General features: G+C 44.2%; 1 protein-coding gene across 2 annotated transcripts; it reads left to right on the top strand.

Annotated features, from left to right (window-relative positions):
- The first annotated feature begins 585 nt into the window (after positions 1–585).
- On the top strand, positions 586–7,999 carry LOC129840211 (transcription factor Sp3-like). 2 transcript variants are annotated; one of them, XM_055907882.1, is made up of 8 exons: positions 586–690; positions 2,218–2,451; positions 3,733–4,299; positions 4,565–4,726; positions 4,828–5,029; positions 5,125–5,314; positions 5,526–5,722; positions 5,836–7,999. In XM_055907882.1, the coding sequence occupies exons 1-8, from the start codon at positions 586–588 to the stop codon at positions 6,090–6,092; spliced, it is 1,914 nt and encodes a 637-aa protein (XP_055763857.1). In that variant the 3' UTR covers positions 6,093–7,999. The 2 variants fall into 2 exon arrangements, with proteins under 2 accessions (XP_055763857.1, XP_055763856.1); XM_055907881.1 differs by having other exon boundaries at positions 4,532–4,726.
- Positions 8,000–24,485: the final 16,486 nt, after the last annotated feature.

The following is a 24,485-nucleotide window of genomic DNA, read 5'->3' as shown; positions in this document are numbered from 1 at the left end:
TGAGGTTCTTGTCTAAAAACAAACAGGAAACAGATATCCCATAAAAATGACGGACATATTGCTTGGCCATAGAAGTCTCACCAAACCCTAGAGTTAACCAATCAATTTTGAGAAGAACGGCGGGACTTCCTGTTACGTTGCTAGCGCCCCCCCCTTTTTGTGTTTCCCTCACTGTCAATCAAAATAGAAAAAAATCGACCCGAATTCACCGATCAACACAAGCCCGCCTTTGATAAAAGATAATCATGTTCGGAGTTTAGTTGATCAGATAATCTTTCGATTATTACCATCCACGATATGACTGGTACATAACATTTAACCCATCAACCAACCGGTGAGTTTGTACGTTACAACCGATAGCAAGGCAGGCGTCTTTTAATCTTTTGCAGGAGATCTATGCTAGGTAGTTAGCTAGTTAACAAAAGTAAACATTCAATCTGTGTCGAAATCAGCCTTGAAACCTTGTCGCAAAGTTAAGGTTTGCCGTTTATTCTTCATCGACTGAAGTTTGTTGTCTCTTTGCAGCCTTTTAGGAGCAGAAACATGAGAGAAATGTAGTGTTTTGCTAAATTTTCCTTTCTCTCCATGCTAGCGCCAGAGCAACATTTGAAACAAGAGGAAATGGCTACCGCGGACGTGGAAGGCAGTCAAAGCGAATTCCTACAGCACGGCGGAGCCTCGGAAAACCAGGTACCCCAACATATTCTATCTCGTATTTCGACTCCTCCGAGCTACTACTGTGTGATGTTTTTAGCTAGCTAGAAGTTCACACGTTTTAAATGTTGCAGGGGGTGTAAAGCTAGTATACTTCCGCTGCTGTGTTCCCCGCTATAACGGCCACCCACTTTACCCCTCTAGAACCCGCCCATAGTGGGTAGGACACAGCCCGTCACTTGGTCAGGTCGCCGATATTTAGCTCGTCTACCTGGGGCTAGAGGGGTACAGTGGGGGAAAGGAGGGGTGAGTGGGGAAACCGAACAGAGAATGTGGGAGTCTGCACCGGACTACAAAATATCTCCCCCCACGCCCATGTTGTAGCGATTACGTATTTTGTCTAGCCATACTAGCTGTATTCGTTGGATGATAGCAGGGAGTCTTCGATGATTTGTCTAGTTGTGGTGACTAGCTCTCGAAAACCCTTCTCCCTATGTAGGCTGTTCAGCTGTTACTTTCGCCCACATTTGGCTCCACAATTCCGAAGCTGTGTTTTAACATTTAGAAACGCCAAACATTGCTTTCAAAGTGGTTTTAAAAAACATATGCTGATATCCGCCTTAATTTCCCGCTGATATGAAAGATATCTTTAAAATAAATAAATACTAACTGTAGCAGTTTTGCACAGATCGACAAACTGTGTGCCTCCAGTTGATGAACTACACTTCATCCCCAGTTATGCATACACAAGTGTTCGGAACTCGCTAATTAGCGTTCGGAGCTCGCTAATTCTGTCTTTGTAAACAAGCGATGTAACATGGAGAAATGGCCGTGTGGGAACACTAATCCTATAAAATGTGTGTAGTAATTTAACCATTTTGTTCAAAACCATAAATAAAAAGTCTTCCTGATATGAAAGATACTGTACAGAACGTTATGTTTCCAAAAACGTACCGCAGGCGATGCATGTTAATGTTTAGGGCTCTTGACAAAACTCTCCTGTCAGAATATACTGTGCTGAATTGGGTAGGTGCGTTACATGATTGAGGAAGTGTAGATCCTTTCTTATCAAACCACCTAGCTAAGCCAAAGTCTGTATAGCCAAAGTCTGTATAGATTCAGAAATATTTAGGTTCATGGTTGATTTCTCATGTTGTGACATTTTTGCCTTAGTAAGTGAAATGTCTTGATACTACTGTATTATTACTAGTAGAGACCTATAATATAGGATATATATTTTAACAAGATCCACAATAATTGTCTTGTCTACTGACACTGTATTGTGATATCAAACCATACTGCATGTCATTTTGCCCTATTCACAGTGTGGAGCCTACACCCTGGTATCAGTCTCTGTACCTCCAGCTCTCGTCTCAGATAGTACAGAAATGTAATTTCCAAATCAATATTTTGCTTCATATTCTTTGTGAACTACAATGCAACAGCATAAGACTTATGACCAATGCCTTCTACATATCTGTAACTAGATCAACTTTTTTAATTCCTCAACAGTGAATGTGAATAATAATTTATGAATGTGTGTGTGTGTCTTCTCTCTGTCAGACCACAGACATGACCGCCATCCAGCTAACAGGTTCAGACCGTTGGGAGTTGTTAACCCCGGTCTCTACAGGGAAGGATGCGCAGCAGGGAGTCGTCCACATTCCTAACTCTGGCATGATGACCTCTAACGGCCAGTATGTTCTCCCTATCGGGAACATGGACAGTCAGCCCATCTACGTCACAGCATCTGGAAACGACGGCTCAGCCAACGGAGTGTCCAGCATACAATACCAGGTAGTGTACTGTACACACACACACACACACATGCAGATACTTTTGGCCATGTAGTGTATGTGGACATCCCTTCAAATTAGTGAATTTGGCTATTTCAGCCACACCCGTTGCTGACAGGTGTATAAAATCGAGCACACGGCCATGCATTCTCCATAGACAAACATTGTCAGTAGAATGGTCTGTAGTGAAGAGCTCAGTGACTTTCAACGTGGCACCGTCATAGGATGCCATCTTTCCAACAAGTCAGTTTGTCAAATTTCTGCCCTGCTAGAGTTGCCCCAGTCAACTGTAAAAATTGTCTGTCCTCGGTTGCAACACTCACTACCGAGTTCCAAACTAACTTTGGAAGCAACAAGATCTGTTCGTCGGGAGCTTCGTGAAATGGGTTTCCATGGCCGAGCAGCTGCACACAAGCCTAAGATCACAATACAAAGCGTCAGCTGGAGTGGTGTAAAGCTCGTTGCCATTGGACCTTGGAGCAGTAGAAACACGTTCTCTGGAGTGATGAATCACGCTTCACCATCTGGCAGTCCGACGGACGAATCTGGGTTTGACTGATGCCAGGAGAGCACTACCTGCCCAAAAGCATAGTGCCAGCTGTAACGTTTGGAGGAGGAATAATAATCTGGGGCTGTTTTTCATGGTTCGGGCTAGGCCCCTTAGTTCCAGTGAAGGGAAATCAACGCTGCAGCATATGATGACATTCTAGGCGATTCTGTGCTTCCAGCTTTGTGGCAACAGTTTGTGGAAGGCCCTTTCCTGTTTCAGCATGACAATGCCCCCGTGCACAAAGTGAGGTCCATGCAGAAATAGTTTGTCGAGATTTGTGTGGAAGAACTTGTCTGGCCTGCACAGAGCCCTGACCTCAACCCCATCGAACACCTTTGGGGTGAATTGGAACGCCGACTGAGAGCCTGGCCTAATCGCCTAACATCAGTGCCCGGACTCACTAATGCTCTTATGGCTAAAACTGCAGCAAAGTTCCAACATCTAGTATAAATCCTTCCCAGAAGAGTGGAGGCTGTTGTAGCAGCAAAGGGGGGGACCCACTCCATATTAATGCCCATGATTTTGGAATGAGATGTTCGACAAGCAGGTGTCCACATACCTTTGGCCATGTAGTGTGTGCGTATATACATGCACATATCTGCAAGTACACTCACACACATGCACACCTCTGTTAGCGGAATGTTCATTACCAGGTCGATTATCATGTTAGCCCTTACACATAATATTTTCTACACACAAATGCTGAACTCTCTCTTCTATGTCATCCCTCAGATCCACAACTCAGATGGAACTCTGGCAGGCTTCTCTGCGCAGGGATTGGACGATGGCTCGGGCCAAATCCAGCTCATCCAGGACGGTAGCCACGGCAATATTGGAATCAGCGTTGCCACAACGACAACCTCTGACCTCCTAACGCAGGCTGGGCATATGCAGCAGATTCAGGGCGTGTCATTGGCCGGAGGCACGACCTATAGCGGCGCGGTTCCCATGGGGCTGTCGGGGGGTAACATAACTTTCCTCCCTATCAACAGCATAGACCTCGAATCACTAGGGCTTGCCGGCGCTCAGACGGTTCCCATAGCAACGACGACCGATGGTCAGCTGATCATGGGCAGCCAGGCGCTGGAGGGGCAGGAAGGTGGAGCCAAACAGCTAGCGACCCTAGTTAGTGAAGCTAACGGTAACCCAGACCTCTATGTGCCAACAACCTCATCATCCCAGCTGCCTGAGACCATCGACGGGACGGGGGTTCTGACCCAAGCTACTGCCGTGTCTGCCGGGGTTTCAGACCCATCCTCAGAGAACTACAACTCCCACAACCACCTGCAGCAAATACAGGTCAGTCATATGACATAATTCCCTCGGCTTCATTCCCAGCGCCCTATACCACATATAACAGTCATATTACGGTGAGCCATGATACAGGAAAAAAGTTACTAGTCTTGTTTAACTTGTCTTCATCAGGTCATATCATATTACTATGTACGTTGCTGTAGGTCCTCCTCGGGACACTGTTCTAAGAGCATGGCTGAAAAAAATACCATGACTGAATTAAGTCTGTTTCATCCAGGTGTCCACCTCTAATGCCGCGTCCTTCTCCCAGCCCATCCTACAGCTGTCGGGGGACAACCAGGGAGCCCAGGGACAGGATCTATCCCAGTCTGGGCAGACGCTCCAGAGTGTCCAGCTCGTCAACCCTGGAACCTTCCTCATCCAGGCCCAGACAGTCACTGCTTCAGGACAGATACAGTGGCAGACCTTCCAGGTAGGTTATGTGGGTGTGTGTTTATCTGTTTCACTACCGTATGTAGGTGTGTGGGATCATACATGTGTGTAACTCTTTCTAACGCGCTCTCTCTCTCTCAGGTCCAAGGGGTCCAGTCTCTGCAGGGCCTCCAGCTCCCCCAGGCCCAGGGGGGCCAGCAGCTGACTCTAGCCCCAGTCCAGGGCCTCTCTATGGGTCAGGGAGGATCCATCACCCTGCCTAACCTCCAGACTGTTACAGTCAACTCTATAGGACAGCCAGGGATTCAATACACACAGGGAGAGGAGGCCGGCAGTCCTGCAGGTAGGAACATGCATACGTATACACACACAAACTCCATCTTTCTATTTCTTTCTCTCTCTCACTCACTCACAAATTCTAACTCTCTCTCCCCACAGACATCCAGATAAAGGAGGAGCCAGACTCTGAAGAGTGGCAGCTGAGTGGTGACTCCACCCTCAACCCCAGTGACCTTAACAACCTGCGTGTCCAGATGGATGACGAAGACATGGACATGTCCACCGGGGAGGGCAAGAGGCTGAGGAGAGTCGCCTGCACCTGTCCCAACTGTAAAGAGGCTGGAGGGAGGTGGGTTGGAAAGACACACACACAATATATTAACACACAAATGTATATAAAAAGGCTGGATCCTAGGCTTTAGCTCAGTGGTTTAATGTGGTTGAACCGGGTTCTATACACAGTAGGGTTAGTTTCAACCACGACAATTGAAATTCCAATGACTGCATGAAGTTGACTTTGTGTGTGACCCCAACCCTCTCTCTCGTCACCCCTTCCCCAGAGGGTCGAGTCTAGGTAAGAAGAAGCAGCATATCTGTCACATCGTGGGCTGTGGGAAGGTGTACGGTAAGACTTCTCACCTCAGGGCTCACCTCAGATGGCACAGCGGAGAACGGCCCTTCGTCTGCAACTGGATGTTCTGTGGCAAGCGGTTTACCAGGAGTGACGAGCTACAGAGACACAGACGGACACACACGGGTAGGAATGCACACTAACACCATCTTCACTACATAACACAAGCTTAACCCTCACCACACTTATTCTTTCATCACTCTCTACCTCTTTTTCTCAATTTCTCTTTCTCTTTCCAGGAGAGAAGAAGTTTGTGTGTGCACAGTGTTCAAAGAGGTTCATGCGTAGCGACCATCTGGCCAAACATATAAAGACTCACCAGAACAAAAAGGGTGTGGCTTCCTCCTCATCGTCTCCGCCCCCCAGCGACACCATCATCACAGCAGACGGAACCACCCTCATCCTTCAATCAGCTGCTGGCGGCCACGACCTCCTAGGCAATCAGGAGATCCCTCTGCAGCTGGTCACCGTGGCGCCCGGGGAGGTTATGGAATGAGGGCGTGGCTTATAGACTGGCCAATAAACAGGGACCGTGTGGGCTTTTTTCTCCCCCCCTTTGTTTTTTGTTTTTTATTGTTTTTTTATATATGAATATATATACGTAAATATATATGACAAATATATATATATATATTTTAAGTAAGAGTTATCATGACTTTATGTTTGTTATTTGCAGTCTTTTTATAGGCAGGCAAACAAATTACATTCAATGTTGTCACTATGTACACACACAGACACACACACTCTCGCAAACATGAATACTCACTACGAAATGCCTTATTTTGTATTATACTGTTGTATAAAATGCTGGAGATGCATGTGTTTTTTAAGCTTTTGCAGATCATGTAATTGTGTTAGGATGCAGGGAATAGGAAAAGTGTAGTAGCCCTCTCTCTAGAGCGATTGATTGAATAATTGATTATATTGAATCATCAGTCGCTTTCTCCAGAGTGTGGGTGTCTGTGTATTAACTCTTCACCTGAAGCGACAAGCATAACACCCTTTTAAGACCTTGTGAACACTGTCATAGCCATGATATAACACTTTTTTTTAAACATTTTTATTATAGAACACTATGACAGAGTTTATAACAACCAATATCTGCATAATGTCAGACCTTTGTAGTATTAGAGTTGGGCTTGCACACTGATTCTCCAACACATACCTTTTATTGGTTAACAACGTTCTGATCAATTCATGTTTGGGTTGATTGAAACGTTGCTAACCAATAAAGGTATGTCTGTGTGGACACTTATTTCCATGTAGATTTTTTTCCAGCCCTGTACCTCATGAAAGTGATATGACCTCATGCTATTAAAGCTTGTGTCATGTGACATGCCCTGTGGTTTCAGGTGAAGCATTATTAGCGGTTGGATTGATTTGGTGATAAAAGTTGGCCATACATGCTGATCTAGGGTCAGTTTAGCGTTTACCCCCTTAATGTTTGAGGTTAGGATTTAGAGAGGGTAAGCTGATCCTAGATCTGTGCCTGAAGGAAACTTTGACCCACAGCAGAATGTTTGGGTCATCACTCTAGCCAACACGAGCACACTTGCAGTGCTTACTCAAGTCAAATGTGTCTTCAGTTAACTCGTTTTTTAATTTGTTTTTATTTAAAAAAAACTTTTTGTTGTATAGTCACATTTTATACTCTGTTTCTATGACTAGCTTAGTTTGGGACTTGTCAGAAGGAAGCATCTCAGATCGGTTTCTACCCATGGAATTAAAATGAGTTAAAGGACACAGGTCTGAAAATCGACTTGATTTCTCAATTGCCCACCCAAAATGGTGACAACATTTTGAACTTGCCATTTTTGCATTTCTGGAACAGTTGAGGTTCACTGACCAGTACATTGAACATTTCAAATGGTACATTAAATATGGCCGCCGGAGCACGCACTCACTGCAAGACATTTAGTGCAGTCCAATTTTCTACCCTTCTCCTGAAGTGTGTACTCGTTCACTCACCCGCATGGATTTAAATGGAGTGGATTATGGTGGAAACTTCCTCCGGACATTTTTCTACCAATCCAATGCACACATTTGGGTGAAGGGTAGAATCTGAATCGCAATATTCAGTTCTACTCATTCTAATTCTATAATGTTCCCACTCTCTTGCTAGTTTGCTACTCATTGTAAAGGAAACAATCATGCCATTATTATTTCTAAATGTTATTGTAATCTTTCCTGTCAGTATGTGCATGTCTTAGCGTCCACTTACCTGTATATTATCTTCTATTCACATTGTTTATAGAAGCCATTTTCTTTAGATAAATGATTTTGTTGTATCAAAAGCTTATTTTAATTGTTTTTTTAAAAAGAAAGTGTAAAATTTGAATGTTACTTTTTGTAAAACCTTTTTTCAAATGGATCATAATTAAAGTCTGATTCCTTCCAATGACAGACTGTGTGCCTGTGTGTGTCATACTTGTTATTGTATGATAACAGCAAAGATTATTCTTCTCTGGTTACAACAGTCTTTGGTTGCAGTTCTTCTGAAAACAGTCTAACCAGATACTTGCATTTAAGAGCAGTTGGAGGCCACGGAAGGAAAGTTGTATGGCATTGAAGCTCGTCTGGAGGTTAGTTAACACAGTGTCCAAAGAAGGGCCAGAAGTATACAGAATGGTGTCGTCTGCGTAAAGGTGGATCAGAGAATCACCAGCAGCAAGAGCGACATCATTGATGTATACAGAGAACAGAGTCGGCCCGAGGGTTGAACCCCGTGGCACCTCCATAGAGACTGCCAGAGGTCCGGACAACAGTCCCTGCGATTTGACACACTGAACTCTGTCTGAGAAGTAGTTGGTGAACCAGGCGAGGCAGTCATTTGAGAAACCAAGGCTGTTGAGTCTGCTGATAAGAATGTGGTGATTGACAGAGTCGAAAGCCTTGGCCAGGTCTATGAATACAGCTGCACAGTATTGTCTCTGATCGTTGGAGGTTATGATATCGTTTAGGACCTTGAGCGTGGCTAAGGTGCACCCATGACCAGCTCGGAAACCAGATTGCATGGCGGAGAAGGTACGGTGGGATTCGAAATGGCCGGTGATCTGTTTGTTAACTTGGCTTTCGAAGACCTTAGAAAGGCAGGGTAGGATAGATATAGCAGTTTGGGTCTAGAGTGTCTCCCGCTTGGAAGAGGGGGATGACCGCGGCAGCTTTCCAATCTTTGGGGATCTCAGACGATACGAAAGAGAGGTTGAACAGGCTAGTAATAGGGGTTGCAACAATTTCGGCAGATCATTTTAGAAAGAGAGGGTCCAGATTGTCTAGCCCGGCTGATTTGTAGGGGTCCAGATTTTGCCGCTCTTTCAGAACATCAGCATCTGGATTTGGGTGAAGGAGAAATGGGGGAGGCTTGGGCAAGTTGCTGTGGGGGGTGCAGGGCTGTGGTAGGGGTAGCCAGGTGGAAAGCATGGACAGCCGTAGAAAAATGCTTATTGAAATTCTAAATTATCGCGGATTTATCGGTGGTGATAGTGTTTCCTAGCCTCAGTGGAGTGGGCAGCTGGGAGGAGGTGCTCTTATTCTCCATGGACTTTACAGTGTCCCAGAACTTTTTGGAGTTTGTGCTACAGGATGCAAATTTCTGTTTGAAAAAGCTAGCCTTTGCTTTCCTAACTGCCTGTGTATATTGGTTCCTAACTTCCCTGCAAAGTTGCATATCGCGGGGGCTATTCGATGCTAATGCAGTACGCCACAGGATGTTTTTGTGCTGGTCAAGGGCAGTAAGGTCTGGAGTGAACCAAGGGCTATATCTGTTCCTGGTTCTACATTTTTTGAATGGGGCATGCTTATTTAAGATGGTGAGGAAAGCACTTTTAAAGAATATCCAGGCATCCTCTACTGACGGAATGAGGTCAATATCCTTCCAGGATACCCGGGCCAGGTTGATTAGAAAGGCCTGCTCGCTGAAGTGTTTTAGGGAGCGTTTGAAAGTGATGAGGGGTGGTCGTTTGACCGCAGACCCATTGCGGACGCAGGCAATGAGGCAGTGATCGCTGAGATCCTGTTTGAAGACAGCAGAGGTGTATTTGGAGGGAAGGTTGGTTAGGATGATACCTATGAAGGTGCCCGTGTTTACGGATATGGGGTTGTACCTGGTAGGTTCATTGATAATTTGTGTGAGATTGAGTGCATCAAGCTTAGATTGTAGGATGGCTGGGGTGTTAAGCATGTCCCAGTTTAGGTCACCTAACAGCACGAGCTCTGAAGATACAGTTGAAGTCAGAAGTTTACATACACTTAGGTTGGAGTCATTAAAAAAAAAAAATCTACCACTCCACAATTTTTTTTTAACAAACTATAGTTTTGGCAAGTCGGTTAGGACATCTACTTTGTGCATGACACAAGTCATTTTTCCAACAATTGTTTACAAACAAATTATTTCACTGTATCACAATTCCAGTGGGTCAGAAGTTTACATACACTAAGTTGACTGTGCCTTTAAACAGCTTGGAAAATTCCAGAAAATTATGTCATGGCTTTAGAAGCTTCTGACAGGATTAATTGACATCATTTGAGTCAATTGGAGGTGTACATGTGGATGTATTTCAAGGCCTACCTTCAAACTCAGTGCCTCTTTGCTTAACATCATGGGAAAATCAAAAGAAATCAGCCAAGACTGCAGAAAAAGAATTGTAGACCTCGACAAGTCTGGTTTATCCTTGGGAGAAATTTCCAAAGGACCTTGTGAATTTCCAAAGGACCCTGTTGGAAACAGGTACAAAAGTATCTATATCCACAGTAAAAACGAGTCCTATATCGACATAACCTGAAAGGCCGCTCAGCAAGGAAGAAGCCACTGCTCCAAAACCGCCATAAAAAAGCCAGACTACGTTTTGGAACTGCACATGGGGACAAAGATCGTACTTTTTGGAGAAAAGTCCTCTGGTCTGATGAAACAAAAATACAACTGTTTGGCCATAATGACCATCATTATGTTAGGAGGAGAAAGGGGGAGGCTTGCAATCCGAAGAACACCATACCAACTGTGAAGCACGGGGGTGGCAGAATCATGTTGTCGGGCTGCTTTGCTGCAGGAGTGACTGGTGCACTTCACAAAACAGATGGCTTCTTGAGGAAGGAAAATTATGTGGATAAATATTGAAGCAACATCTCAAGACATCAGTCAGGAAGTTTAAGCTTGGTCGCAAATGGGTCTTCCAAATGGACAGTGACCCCAATCATACTTCCAAAGTTCTGGCAAAATGGCTTAATCACAAAGCCCTGACCTCAATCCTATAGGAAATATGTGGGCAGAACTGAATAAGCGTGTGCGAGTAAGGAGGCCTACAAACCTGACTCAGTTACACCAGCTCTGTCAGGAGGAATGGGTCGACTTCAACTGTAGATGAGGGGCAATCAATTCACATATGGTGTCCATGGCACACCTGGGGCAGAAAGTGGTTTATAGCAAGCAGCAACGGTGAGAGACTTGTTTCTGGAAAGGTGGATTTTTAGAAGTAGAAGCTCAAATTGTTTGGTCACAGACATGGATAGTAAGACAGAACTCTGCAGGCTATCTCTGAAGTAGATTGCAACTCCGCCCCCTTTGGCAGTTCTATCTTGTCAGAAAATGTTATAGTTAGGGATGAAAATTTCAGGGGTTTTGGTGGTCTTCCTAAGCCAGGATTCAGACATGGCTAGGACATCCGGGTTGGCAGAGTGTGCTAAAGCAGTGAATAAAACAAGCTTAGGGAGGAGGTTTCAAATGTTAACATGCATGAAACCAAAGCTTTTACGGTTACAGAAGTCAACAAATGAGAGCGCCTGGGGAATGGGAGTGGAGCTAGGCACTGCAGGGCCTGGATTAACCTCTACATCAGCAGAGGAACAGAGGAGTAGGATAAGGGTACGCCTAAAGGCTATAAGAACTGGTCATCTAGTACGTTCGGAACAGACAGTTAAAGGAGCAGGTTTCTGTGCACGGTAGAATAGATTCAAGGCATAATGTACAGACAAAGGTATGGTAGGATGTGAATACAGTGGAGGTAAGCCTATGCATTGAGTGACAATGAAAGAGATATTGTCTCTAGAAACATAATTTAAACCAGGTGAGGTCACCTGGAGGTGTGGGAGGTGGAACTAAAGGGTTAACTAAGGCGAATTGAGCAGGGCTAGAGGCTCTACAGTGAAATAAGGCAATAATTACTAACCAAAACAGCAATGGACAAGGCATATTGACATTAGGGAGAGGCATGCGTAGCCGAGTGATCATAGGGGTCCAGTGAGTGGCTCGGTGGGCTGGAGACATGGCGATTCAGGCAGCTAGCGGGCCGGGGATAGTAAGCTAGCAGAAGGGCCTTAGAGGGACGTCGCAACGGAAGAAGTCTGTGCTTCTACACCTGCATTACTAGCTGTTTGGGGTTTTAGGCTGGGTTTCTGTACAGCACTTCGAGATATTAGCTGATGTACGAAGGGCTATATAAAATAAAATTGATTGATTGATTGAAGTCTGTTGAATCCCCCTCGTACCGTGAAATGCTTACAAGCCCTTAACCAACAATGCAGTTCAAGAAATAGAGTTAGGAAAATATTTAGAAAATAAACTAATGTGAGATAAAAACATCTAAAATGAACACAAGAAAATTACATAACATTAACAAGGCTATCTACTGAGTCAATATGGTTAATCGAGGTAATTTGTAAAGTGACTAGCAGCGAGTAGCAGCAGTGTAAAAACGGGGGGTGAGGTCAATGTAAATAATGGCCATTTGATGAATTGTTCAGCAGTCTTATGGCTTGGGGGTAAAAGCTGATAAGGAGCCTTTTGGTCCGAGTCTTGGCGCTCCGGTATCGCTTGCGTGAAAAAACAAACAAGTGACCCTCCCCTATACCCAAAATAATACATTGCTCAAAAAAATAAAGGGAACACTTAAACAACACAATTTAACTCCAAGTCAATCACACTTCTGTGAAATCAAACTGTCCACTTAGGAAGCAACACTGATTGACAATAAATTTCACATGCTGTTGTGCAAATGGAATAGACAAAAGTTGGAAATTATAGGCAATTAGCAAGACACCCCCAATAAAGAAGTGATTCGTGGCCTGCACATTTGTGGCCTGCTGGAGGTCATTTTGCAGGGCTCTGGCAGTGCTCCTCCTCGCACAAAGGCGGAGGTAGCGGTCCTGCTGCTGGGTTGTTGCCCTCCTACGGCCTCCTCCACGTCTCCTGATGTACTGGCCTGTGTCCTGGTAGCGCCTCCATGCTCTGGACACGACACTGACAGACACAGCAAACCTTCTTGCCACAGCTCGCATTGATGTGCCATCCTGGATGAGCTGCACTACCTGAGCCACTTGTGTGGGTTGTAGACTCCGTCTCATGCTACCAACTAGAGTGAAAGCACCGCCAGCATTCAAAAGTGACCAAAATATCAGCCAGGAAGCATAGGAACTGAGAAATGGTCTGTGGTCACCACCTGCAGAATCACTCCTTTATTGGGGGTGTCTTGCTAATTGCCTATCATTTCCACCTTTTGTCTATTCCATTTGCACAACAGCATGTGAAATTTATTGTCAATCAGTGTTGCTTCCTAAGTGGACAGTTTGATTTCACAGAAGTGTGATTGACTTGGAGTTACATTGTGTTGTTTAAGTGTTCCCTTTATTTTTTTGAGCAGTGTAATTAAAACATCAAGTGGATAGCAGAGAACATGCCTACCGTTTACCCTCACTTATTGGACAGACCAGAGCCTTGAATATGCAGTTTTAGAAACTGTTATTCGTCCTGTAAGCATTATATGACAATGCAGGAATTTTGATAGTGCACAGGGGCTGCGGGACATAAAGTTGTGGGTTCGCAGACCACCGTTGACAAGAGTAGGGGTGGAACAAAAATATAAATGCAACATACAACAATTTCAAAGATTTTACAGAGTTACAGTTCATATAAAGAAATCAATAAATTAGGCCCTAATCTATGGATTTCACATGACTGGGAATACAGATATGCATCTGTTGGTCACAGATACCTTAAAAAAGGTCGCTATTGGTCGCTATTTTTAGCGAGTATTCAGACTCGCTGGTGTACATTCCTGCAGTCAGCATGCCAATTGCACTCTCCCTCAAAACTTGAGACATCTGTGGGATTGTCTTGTGTGCACATTTTAGAATGGCCTTTTATTGTCCCCAGCACAAGCTGCACCTGTCTAATGATCATGCTGTTTAATCAACTTTTTGGCATGCCACACCTGGTGGATTATCTTGGCATAGCAGAAATGCAGGGATGTAAACACATTTGTGCACAACATTTTAGAGAAATAAGCTTTTTGTGCGTATTGAACATTTCTGGGATATTTTATTTCAGTTCATGAAACATGGGACCAACGCTGTTGCGTTTATATTTTTGTTCAGTGTAGATCAGAATCGGTTTACACTGGCTTTTCAAATGCCAGCACTCTGTTCAGAGGTGCTAAGTAGGTCTACCAGACAATCCTACTGGTCTGTCCGTGCCTTAAGGGATACTTCGGGATTTTGTCAGAAACCCTTTATCTACTTCCCCAGAGTCAGATTAACTGGTGGATACCATTTTATGTGTCTGCGTGCAGTTTGAAAGATGTTGCTATGTCACGCCCTGACCTTAGTTATATGTGTTTTCTGTATTATTTTGGTCAGGTCAGGGTGTGACGTGGGTGGGTATGCGTGTTTTGTGTCTAGGGTTTTTTGTAGATCTATGGGTTTTTTGTAAGTCAAGGTTATTGTAGGTCTATGGTGGCCTGAATTGGTTCCCAATCAGAGGCAGCTGTTTATCGTTGTCTCTGATTGGGAACCAATTCAGGCCACCATAGACCTACAATAACCTAGACTTACAAAAAACCCATATTTTCCATTTAGGTTTTGTGGGTTATATTCTATGTTTAGTTACCTGTTCTGCACTAGCCATATAGCTTCACGTTCGTTTTGTTGTTTTGTTAGTTTGTTTAGTGTTTATTTTGTTTATTAAAGAAGAATGTATTCTAATCACGCTGCGCCTTGGTCTCATCGTTATGACGAACGTGACAGAATAACCCACCAAAAAAGGACCAAGCAGCGTGTTAAGGAGGAATGGACATGGGAGGAAATTTTGGACGGAGCAGGATCCTGGACGCAGCCTGAAGAGTCGCCTAGGAGTAAGAGAGGACAGCAACGACGTCGGGGAGGTAGGCCACAGAAACCCCAAGAATCTTTTTTTGGGGGGGGCACATGGAGCAGTTGGCGGAGCCGAGGAGTGGACCAGAGCCAGTCTGGGAGAAGAAGGAGAATTCGGTGGAGAGAGAAATGGGGGAGTTGTTGAGTTGGTGGAGGATGCACGGATTTGGAATAAAGGAACGTGTTGTCAGTTCGGTGCCACCTGAGTCAGCTCCCCGTACTCATCCTGAACCGTGTGTTAAAGTTCCGGAACAATTGATGCCGGATGTACACACCAGGTCTCCAGTATACCTTTACAACCCTGTGCATCCTGTGCCAACTCCTCGCACTCTCTCGCACTCTCCTCCCCGCACTCGCCCTGAGGTGCATGTCCTCAGCCCGGTACCACCAGTTCCGGCACCACGCACCAGGCCTCCAGTGCGCCGCCAGAGTCCAGTACGTCCTGTTCCTCCTCCCCGCACTCACCCTGAGGTGCGTGTCCTCAGCCCGGTACCACCAGTTCCGGCACCACGCACCAGGCCTACAGTGCGCCTCGGCAGTCCAGAGCGTCCCGCGATAGTACCCGGTCCAGAGCGTCCGGCGACAGTTCCCCGGTCCAGAGCTTCCGGCGACAGTTCCCCGGTCCAGAGCTTCCGGCGACAGTTCCCCGGTCCAGAGCTTCCGGCGACAGTTCCCCGGTCCAGAGCTTCCGGCGACAGTTCCCCGGTGCAGAGCTTCCGGAGACAGTTCCCCGGTCCCCGTGATGTTTCACGGTCCGGAACCTCCTGAGACGGTCTACGGTCCGGAACCTCCAGCTCCATGGTTGGAGCCTTGCCCTGCGCCGATGCCCAGTCTAAGCACGGCGTCCAGTCCAGCTCCAAGGCCAGAGTCTTCTTCTATGTTGGTGCCCAGTCCAGGCACAGTGTCCAATCCCGCTCCATGACGGGAGCCTTCCCCTGCGCCGATGCCCAGTCCAAACAAAGTGTTCAGCCTGGGTCCATGGCTGGATCCGCAGGATGAGCGGGTACTTCGTCCCACACCAGAGCCGCCCCCGATGCTGGCGGATGAGCGGGTACTTCCCCCCGCATCAGAGACGACACTAGACACCCCCCCCTAATGCTCCCTTTTTGTTTCAGGTTTTGCGGTCAGAGTCCGCACCTTTTGAGGGGGGGGGGGGGGGGGGGGGGGGACTGTCACGTCCTGACCATAGAAAGCCTGTATTTTGTATGGTAGAGTAGGTCTGGGCGTGATTAGGGGTGTTTTGTGTAGTTTATTATTTCTATGTGCAGTTCTAGGTTTATTTTTCTATGTTGGTGTTTGTGTATGATTCCCAATTAGAGGCAGCTGGTAATCGTTGTCTCTAATTGGGGATCATACTTAAGTTGCATTTTTTCCACCTATGGGATATTGTCTAGGTATAGTTGCCTGTGAGCACTACTCTGAGCTTCACGTTTCGTTTGTTCGCTTTATTGTTTTGTTCTTTTAGTTTCTCTTCCAAATAAAAGGATGGAAACATACCACGCTGCATCTTGGTCCACTCCTTATAACGATCGTGACAGTAAGATTGGTTACCAAAGTGATTCACTATCCAGAGGATCAGAATCTAATTTAGAATTTATTAAAATCGGATTACTGAAATCTGATCAGAAAATATTTTTAAAACTGGACCCAGGAGATTGACGTGACATGACCAGGAAAAACTCTTGACCATAGTTCGGGAATAAGTCAGTTGTCATGTTCCAGCTACTGGCTTTTGAACCCAACAAATATCTCACTATTAAAAGTTGTCTGTTATTGTGTCTTAACCTTTTACACTTGTGGGAATTGGCCTATATGGTTAGGGCTAAATTTAAATGTTTCATACAGAAGAAATATGCAAAGCATGGTAGCAATTGGACTGGAACAGTTTGGAGAATATGGGAAAGTTATTAGACCAAAGTTGAGGACACAACAGTTCACCTGACACAAGACTGAATCCAAACACTACACTGTTGATTTTGTGCATTTGACTGTACTTTTCGCCACATTTGTTGATAGCAAAATCTGAAAATATTCTGGAGACATTCAGGAGTATGATAAGAATATTCCTGGAAAATGTGTGGTAGGTGCAACATAAGACAAAAAATTACAAGGATTTGAGTAAGAGGACCAAGTGGCCACACACCTCTTCAAAGTGTGCACAGTTCCCAAGTCATTTCAATGCACTTTTATGACTGGAAGAGTCTTTTTTGAGCAAGCACAAAAATATCACAACCCTGCTTCCCCGCCGTCACACAATTATGTTGTTGTTGGTTACCCAAAACAGTCCATTATAAATCGAATCTGGGTCAGGTGGAAAGCTTGTTCTATTGCCTGCATGACTGTCTAAGTTATAAAATATGATCTTACAGTGTTAGGCTTTCACAGGGCAATTCAGATAAATGTTGGTGCAGATAGGAGTCATGAGTGCGTTCTGAAGCCAATTTTCTTCACAATAGACAAACAGTCTAATTCTGTTCAGAACAACCATGACTCCGTGTCATTCTTGTAACTGTACATCAAGCATAGTGATCATAAACGTTGACACTGTATATGACATGAGTTTTGTGATATGGAAATGCAAAGTGCACATTTGGACGTTTGGATGTTTGGTTTGCTTGTATGACATCAAAGCGGTATTTGTTATAATCCTGAACATCTCATCTTTCAAAATATAGACTCCTTAATTTACAGCATTTCCCTCACTACGATAACAAGAAATGTGCAAAAGTTGCCCAACTAGCGGGAGGGTTGGTGGCAACTTTGTCGTGTGCGGTGCTGAAGTTCAGAACAGCTGTCAGTCAAAACCCATACAGCGCTGTGGAGCACAGAGCCTGAGCTCTGATGTCATTTATAGCATGTTACTGTACAGCCACTGCGTTACATTTTCAACCCGTATACAGGTACGAGTGTAAATGGTTAATAAATCAGTGGGAGCACATCAAAGTTATGAACAGGTATTCATAATTTCTTTGTATTTGATCTTCTGTCATGTTCTATCCAAAACAGGACTTCATCAGAGGGCAAGGATATCATCAACCAGAGGATAGGGCTGCTCCTGGCTATTATCCTCAAGACTAATGCGTCTACCTGTAACTTTGTCCAGTCCTTCCTGGGATGGGAGTTTTGGAGACAGGGCTGTCCTGAAAGCACGTTTAAAACCCACTACGCCCTGGGGGTGACTAGTTCCATGTTGCCAGAACTGCAGCAGAGAGACTCCTGTCTGGGAGGACTATGGAGGAGAGTGGAGAGGATGAAGATGAGGTAAGGTCAAACCAGGGCCCCTTTCCATTCTAAATGAAAGGGACAATTCACTCAAGTTTTCATGTCACCAGGCAGTAGATTCCTGCCGGTTATGGTTCTAATAAGTCTGTGGTCTGTCCCTGCAGGACTCCTCTTATGGATCTGAGGAGAGTCTGATTGCTTCTGAAGTCTCCCAGTTCTTCCCCAACCCACTCTCTGGCCTGGCCCTATGACCAATCCCACTCCCAAGCTCACTCCAGAGAAAGGTGAGAACCACTTCCTGGAGTTGTGGTAACAGGGGTTTCTGCGCAGTGAAAACACCTGCTTCTATTTCATCACTGCTGAACGTGCTACCCTAGAGGCTCACTGCTGATTGATTCCATGTACAATGAATGAATGTAGATAAGTGATTGGTGTGTTCTCTCTCTCTCTCTCTCTCTCTCTCTCTCTCTCTCTCTCTCTCTCTCTCTCTCTCTCTCTCTCTCTCTCTCTCTCTCTCTCTCTTTCTGCCCTCAGGTCCTGATCCCACTCAAAGTAAGAACAGTTCTCTGGTGCACTGATCTCTGTGTTATGTTAGATCAGATTAGCGTGTGTGATAGTTTTCTATCCCCTCAGGTCTGCACTATTCCCATTCCCACCGCCAGAGTTCTCAACCCACTCCAGGTGAGAAGTGCTCTCTGGAGTTTTGAGTCACCTTTGTTTCCAACATTGATTGATATCACAACTGGATATTTTCTATTAACCCACCAGAGCGAACGCAACACATTAGAATTTTTTGTTCTCCATCTCCAGGGGTCTCATTTATCAACTGTGCGTACATTACAAATGATTGGGATTTATCAAACTGTTGATCGCAACATATACGCATGTTTTCATTGATAAATCAGAGCCATACTATATTTGTGCGGTCATGGACTAGCATTACAACCCCACCTGGAAAACACCCTCCATTCACCTTTTATGGTAACAAAACTACCCTAATATGCTGTATGATTTGGAAATGTTGGAACTGGGCCATGACAGTTCCTAAAAGAAAGAGCAATGGCAAATTTGATCACACTTCTGTCAATCTTTTGCAATTACTTTTTCATACTCAACATGCATGCGAGTTCCAAACACTGGCTGCACATTCTGCAAGATTGATTGTCTATTCAAGTAAATGCTACAGCCCACAAGTGTATGCAAAAGAATAACAGCTGTTCAATGTTTTTTTATCGATAGATGATTGTGTTTTTATCTCCTGGCTTGATTTAGGCTCTGAGATTAAATAGGCTATGACGTTGATTACCTATTGCACAGATATTTATCATTGTGTTATTATTATGAATGATTCCATTTCCCCCAAATAACAATATTTGCTGGCAATACCATTCTTCAAACACTAGAAGTTGTGCGTACGCATGGTCTGAGCTGTGCGTGGAGATACGCACCCTTTCCGTCAAGTTCAAATTTGATGAATACCAACCTTTGCAGGAAAACTGGCACACACAAGGGTTAGTGGTTTTTGTGCTTACGCACCTTTGGTAAATGAGGCCTCAGAACTCGTTCCCACAGAAGCTCCCGCAGGCACTATTCTCGCTCCCGTTCCGACCACCGGCATTTCTGGAGCTGCTCCCACAGCCCGGAATACCGTTTGCATCGGAGCCACAGCCATTCCCACATTTCCCACATGTCCAACCGCCACATCGGCAACAGGGTACATGTACAAACACACACTCACTAAATGTTATGAGTGTAGTTGATGTGATGGTGTGTGTGTTCCAGAGTGCGGAGAAAAGAATGGAATCAGACAGAGGAAGGAGATGAGAAGTTTCCTCCACCACTGAACCATCAAACACAGACCAGACTCCAACCCAAGGCCCTGAGATCTCCAGTCCACAACCCCCTCAGCCAGACACAGACCCCACCCCCGGGACCTCTGACCAACCGAAGCCATTAGTGTCTTTTAAATAATGTAAAAGCTTGCCTGTATAATGCAAAAATTAGCTACAGTTGAAGTCAGAAGTTCACATACACCTTAACCAAATACATTTAAACTCAGTTTTTCACAATTCCTGACATTTAATCTTTGTAACAATTCCCTGTCTTAAGTCAGTTAGGATCACCAGTTTATTTTAAGAATGTGAAATGTCAGAATAATAGTAGAGAGAATGTCACGTTCCTGACCTGTTTTCCCTTGTTTTAGTAATTATTTAGTATGGTCAGGGCGTGAGTTGGGTGGGGGATTGTTTTCCGTGTCAGTGTTTGTTACCACACGGGACTGTTTTGTTTGTTTAGTCTGATCCTGTTCGTGCGTTCTTCGTTATATGTAAGTTCACATGTTCAGGTCTGTTGACGTCGTTTGTTGTTTTATATAGTTTTTTCAGTGTTCTTCGTTTCGTCTTCTTTAAAAATAAATCAAACATGTTTTCTCCACAAGCTGCGTTTTGGTCCGATCCATGCTCCTCCTCAGACGAGGAGGAGAACAATCGTTACAGAGAATTATTTCTTTCAGCTTTTATTTCTTTCATCACATTCCCAGTGGGTCAGAAGTTCACATACAGTCAAATAGTATTTGGTAGCATTGCCTTTAAATTGTTTAACTTGGGTCAAATGTTTCAGGTAGCCTTCCACAAGCTTCCCACAATAAGTTGGTTGAATTTTGTCCCATTCCTCCTGACAGAGCTGGTGTTACTGAGTCGGATTTGTAGGCCTCCTTGCTCGCACGCGCTTTTTCAGTTCTGCCCACAAATTTTCTATAGGATTGAGGTCAGGGCTTTGTGATGGCCACTCCAATACCTTGACTTTGTTGTCCTTACGCCATTTTCCACACCTTTGGAAGTATGCTTGGGGTCACTGTCCATTTGGAAGACACATTTGCGACCAAGCTTTAACTTCCTGACTGATGTCTTGAGATGCTGCTTCAATATATCCACATAATTTTCCTTCCTCAAGAAGCCATCTATTTTGTGAAGTGCACCAGTCCTTCCTGCAGAAAAACACCCCCACAACATGATGCTGCCATCCCTGTTCTTCACGGTTGGGATGGTGTTCTTTGGCTTGCAAAGCCTCCCCCTTTTTCCTCCAAACATTACGATGGTCATTATGGCCAAACAGTTCTATTTTTGTTTCTCTTTGTCCCCATGTGCAGTTGCAAACCTTAGTCTGGCTTTTTTATGGCGGTTTTGGAGCAGTGGCTTCTTCCTTGCTGAGCGGCCTTTCAGGTTATGTCGATATAGGACTCGTTTTACTGTGGATATAGATACTTTTGTACCTGTTTCCTCCAGCATCTTCACAAGGTCTTTTGCTGTTGTTCTGGGATTGATTTGAACTTTTCACACCAAAGTACGTTCATCTCTAGGAGACAGAACGCGTCTCCTTCCTGAGCGGTATGACGGCTGCGTGGTCCCATGGTGTTTATACTTGCGTACTATTGTTTGTACAGATGAACGTGGTACCTTCAGGCGTTTGGAAATTGCTCCCAAGGATGAACCAGACTTGTGGAGGGTCCACAATTCTTTTTCTGAGGTCTTGGCTGATTTCTTTTGATTTTCCCATGATGTCAATCAAAGAGGCACTGAGTTTGAAGGTAGGCCTTGAAATACATCCACAGGTACACCTCCAATTGACTCAAATTATGTCAATTAACCTATCAGAAGCTTCTAAAGCCATGACATCATTTTCTGTAATTTTCCAAGCTGTTTAAAGGCACAGTCAAAGTGTATGTAAACTTCCGACCCACTGGAATTGTGATACAGTGAAGTATTAATGAAATATTCTGTCTGTAAACAATTGTTGGAAAAATTACGTGTCATGCACAAAGTAGATGTCCTGACCGACTTGCCAAAACTATAGTTTGTTAACAAGACATTTGTGGAGTGGTTGAAAAACGAGTTTTAATGACTCCAACCTAAGTGTATGTAAACTTCCGACTTCAACTGTATATGAGATCAGAATTACCCAAAATGTTCCTAACCTCTCATGAATTGTATAAAAGCCTCACGCGTTGGTTCTGCTTTTAACAATGAAGATGCTTTTTTATTTAGTTCCATTGTCCTCCTGCACCTCAGTTGATAAGAGAGGTAGCGGAAGATATCCCTTCCCTAATCCCTCATGTGTCCATTTAGCAGAAACATACAGTACCAGTCAAAAGTTTGGACACACCTACCCATTCAAGGGTATTTCTTTATTTTCTACATTGTGGAATAGATATAAAAATAAAAAAAACTATGAAATAACACAAATAGAATCATGTTGTAACCAAAAAACTGTTAAACAAATCAAAATATATTTTCAATTTTATATTATTCAAAGTAGCCACCCTTTGCCTTGATGACAGCTTTGCACACTCTATGGGCATTCTCTCAACCAGCTTCATGAGGAATGCTTTTCCAACCATCTTGAAGGAGTTCCTACATATTCTGAGCACTTGTTGGCTGCTTTTCCTTCACTCTGCGGTCCAACTCATCCCAAACCATCTCAATTGGGTTGAGGTTGGGTGATTGTGGAGGCCAGGTCATCTGATACAGCACCATCACTCTCCTCCTTGGTCAAATAGCCGTTACACAGCCTGGAGGTGTGTTGGGTCATTGTCCTGTTGAAAAACAAATGATAGTCCCACTACGCGCAAACCAGATGGGATGGCGTATCGCTGCAGAATGCTGTGGAAGCAATGCGGTCAAGGTTACTACATGATTCCATGTGTTATTTCATAGTTTTGATGTATTTACTATTATTATACAATGTAGAAAATAGCAAAAATTAAGAAAAACCCTTGAATGAGTAGGTGTCCATACTTTTGCATGGTATTGTATGACGTTCTGCATCTGACCAACCACAACGTGCAAAGACAGAGGCTACTACCGAGGACAGACGTCAGTGTTTGGTGTTTAATAATCTTCTAGTCCTCCAGATGTCTTATGCTTATAAACGAAAAAATATGTCTTGCTCTCCTCATATGCAGGGCCCAGAGTTGTTCCTGCTCATGAGTAATGCCCAGAGTCTTTCCTTGACCACATGACTTGACCGGGAAAACCGTCTGCCCATGTCTCACTGTTCCCCCATGTCTCCTCAGGACTTTGCTGGCCCATTGGAAAACACCCGCTGAAGAACCAAAGCCTCCAAAAGGAAAGACAATAAAGAAACTTGCTCAAACATCCCAAAAAAGAACAAACAATGAACCATCTCAGAAGCGCAAAACACAACAGGCAAAGAAATCACACTGTAGTTGCAAGCCCAAGAAGAGGAGGATAAACAAAGCTGCCAAAATATAGACACAAACAAAGAATTTCCTCAAATACCAGCCACAAAGATTTTCCTCAAACGCCAGACACAAACAAAGAAGTCTCAAATGCCCCCAATTAGGTAAGTGAAACATGGGACGCAGCGAACATTCTGACCTACCAGATTCTGTTCCTATGGGTTCTCTCTCGCTTACTCACACACACACCAGTGTGCAGTACACAAAGACTCCTGTTTCAATATTTTTTTACTCAAAATTTTGCTGAAGAAATGTTTTCTCTTTATTTGTTGTTTTTCTTTTGTAAAGTTATGTTGGTGAAGAATGTTTCATAAAACAATGTTAGATTTCAGAACCAAGAGTTGTACATAGATACTGTATGTCTACATTTGTTTTCTATTAAAAAAGTCTCTCAAACAGAGGTTGTTCTCTACTGGTTAAGACCATGGTCAGTTGTGGTACGTTGGTATCAGTTTTAAATGTATTCAAACGTATTTTCTTAGTTTGACTCCCTGGTAAATGCAACGACTTGGGACTGTTCAACGTGCCTGCACTCAAACTGAACATGCAGAAAACCTGAAAATGTTGATTATCAGTTCACTTTACATGATTACATCCTGAGCATTGCCCCTGTCGTTTAATGAAGGGTCAATAATGTTAATCCAGCTGGAAAAACTCACATTTTGTATAAAAACATTGTAAATATTTTTGTTGTTTAATTATTTATTTTGTATAGTTTATCTCTGGATCAACACATTTGCTATCTCGGATCCTTGGGACGTCCCTACCAAAGATTATGGATATACTGATAACGGTCTCTCCACAAGTATGTCGTCGTCCACAAAGCGGCACGGTGGGCTGTCTAGCTCCCGCCTTTCTTTGGATTGGTGGAGAGGAGACATCTCATTATTGTAATCCGTTTTTGAGTATTTGATGAGGGTTTTTGATGTCAATTTCGGGTATTCAATGGCGGGACACTCTATGCTACTAGCCTATCATGAATATGCATAGCCATCTCCGATATAAAGTGTTTTTTCTGAAAGTTTCTGGGCTGTCACGTGACCTACTTATATCGGTACACTCGTAACAACTTAAGCATTACCAAACTTCTATTCGATCAAATAGACCTCAGGTAGCAAATGGGCCATTCATTGCCCTCCACACAAAAACTCCTTGTTTGGTGGGCGAAACAACGAAAAAACCGCCATCCGTTGGAGGGAGACCGTTTTTCCGCCAAATTGAGCCACTCTTCCTATCTGGTTTAGACTTTACCGTCTACTCACTGTGGTTGTA

The sequence above is a fragment of the Salvelinus fontinalis genome, chromosome 41 (genome assembly GCF_029448725.1).
Source record: "Salvelinus fontinalis isolate EN_2023a chromosome 41, ASM2944872v1, whole genome shotgun sequence".
NCBI classification, from domain to species: domain Eukaryota; kingdom Metazoa; phylum Chordata; class Actinopteri; order Salmoniformes; family Salmonidae; genus Salvelinus; species Salvelinus fontinalis.
Note: the sequence above shows the minus strand (reverse complement) of the source record. Positions and strands in the feature narration are given on the sequence as shown.

Coding starts and splice junctions, on each gene's coding strand:
- LOC129840211 (XM_055907881.1), top strand. CDS start 586: ATGCTAGCGCCAGAGCAACATTTGAAACAAGAGGAAATGGCTACCGCG. Junction 2,452..3,732: donor TGTCCAGCATACAATACCAG/GTAGTGTACTGT, acceptor GTCATCCCTCAG/ATCCACAACTCAGATGGAAC. Junction 4,300..4,531: donor ACCACCTGCAGCAAATACAG/GTCAGTCATATG, acceptor TGTTTCATCCAG/GTGTCCACCTCTAATGCCGC.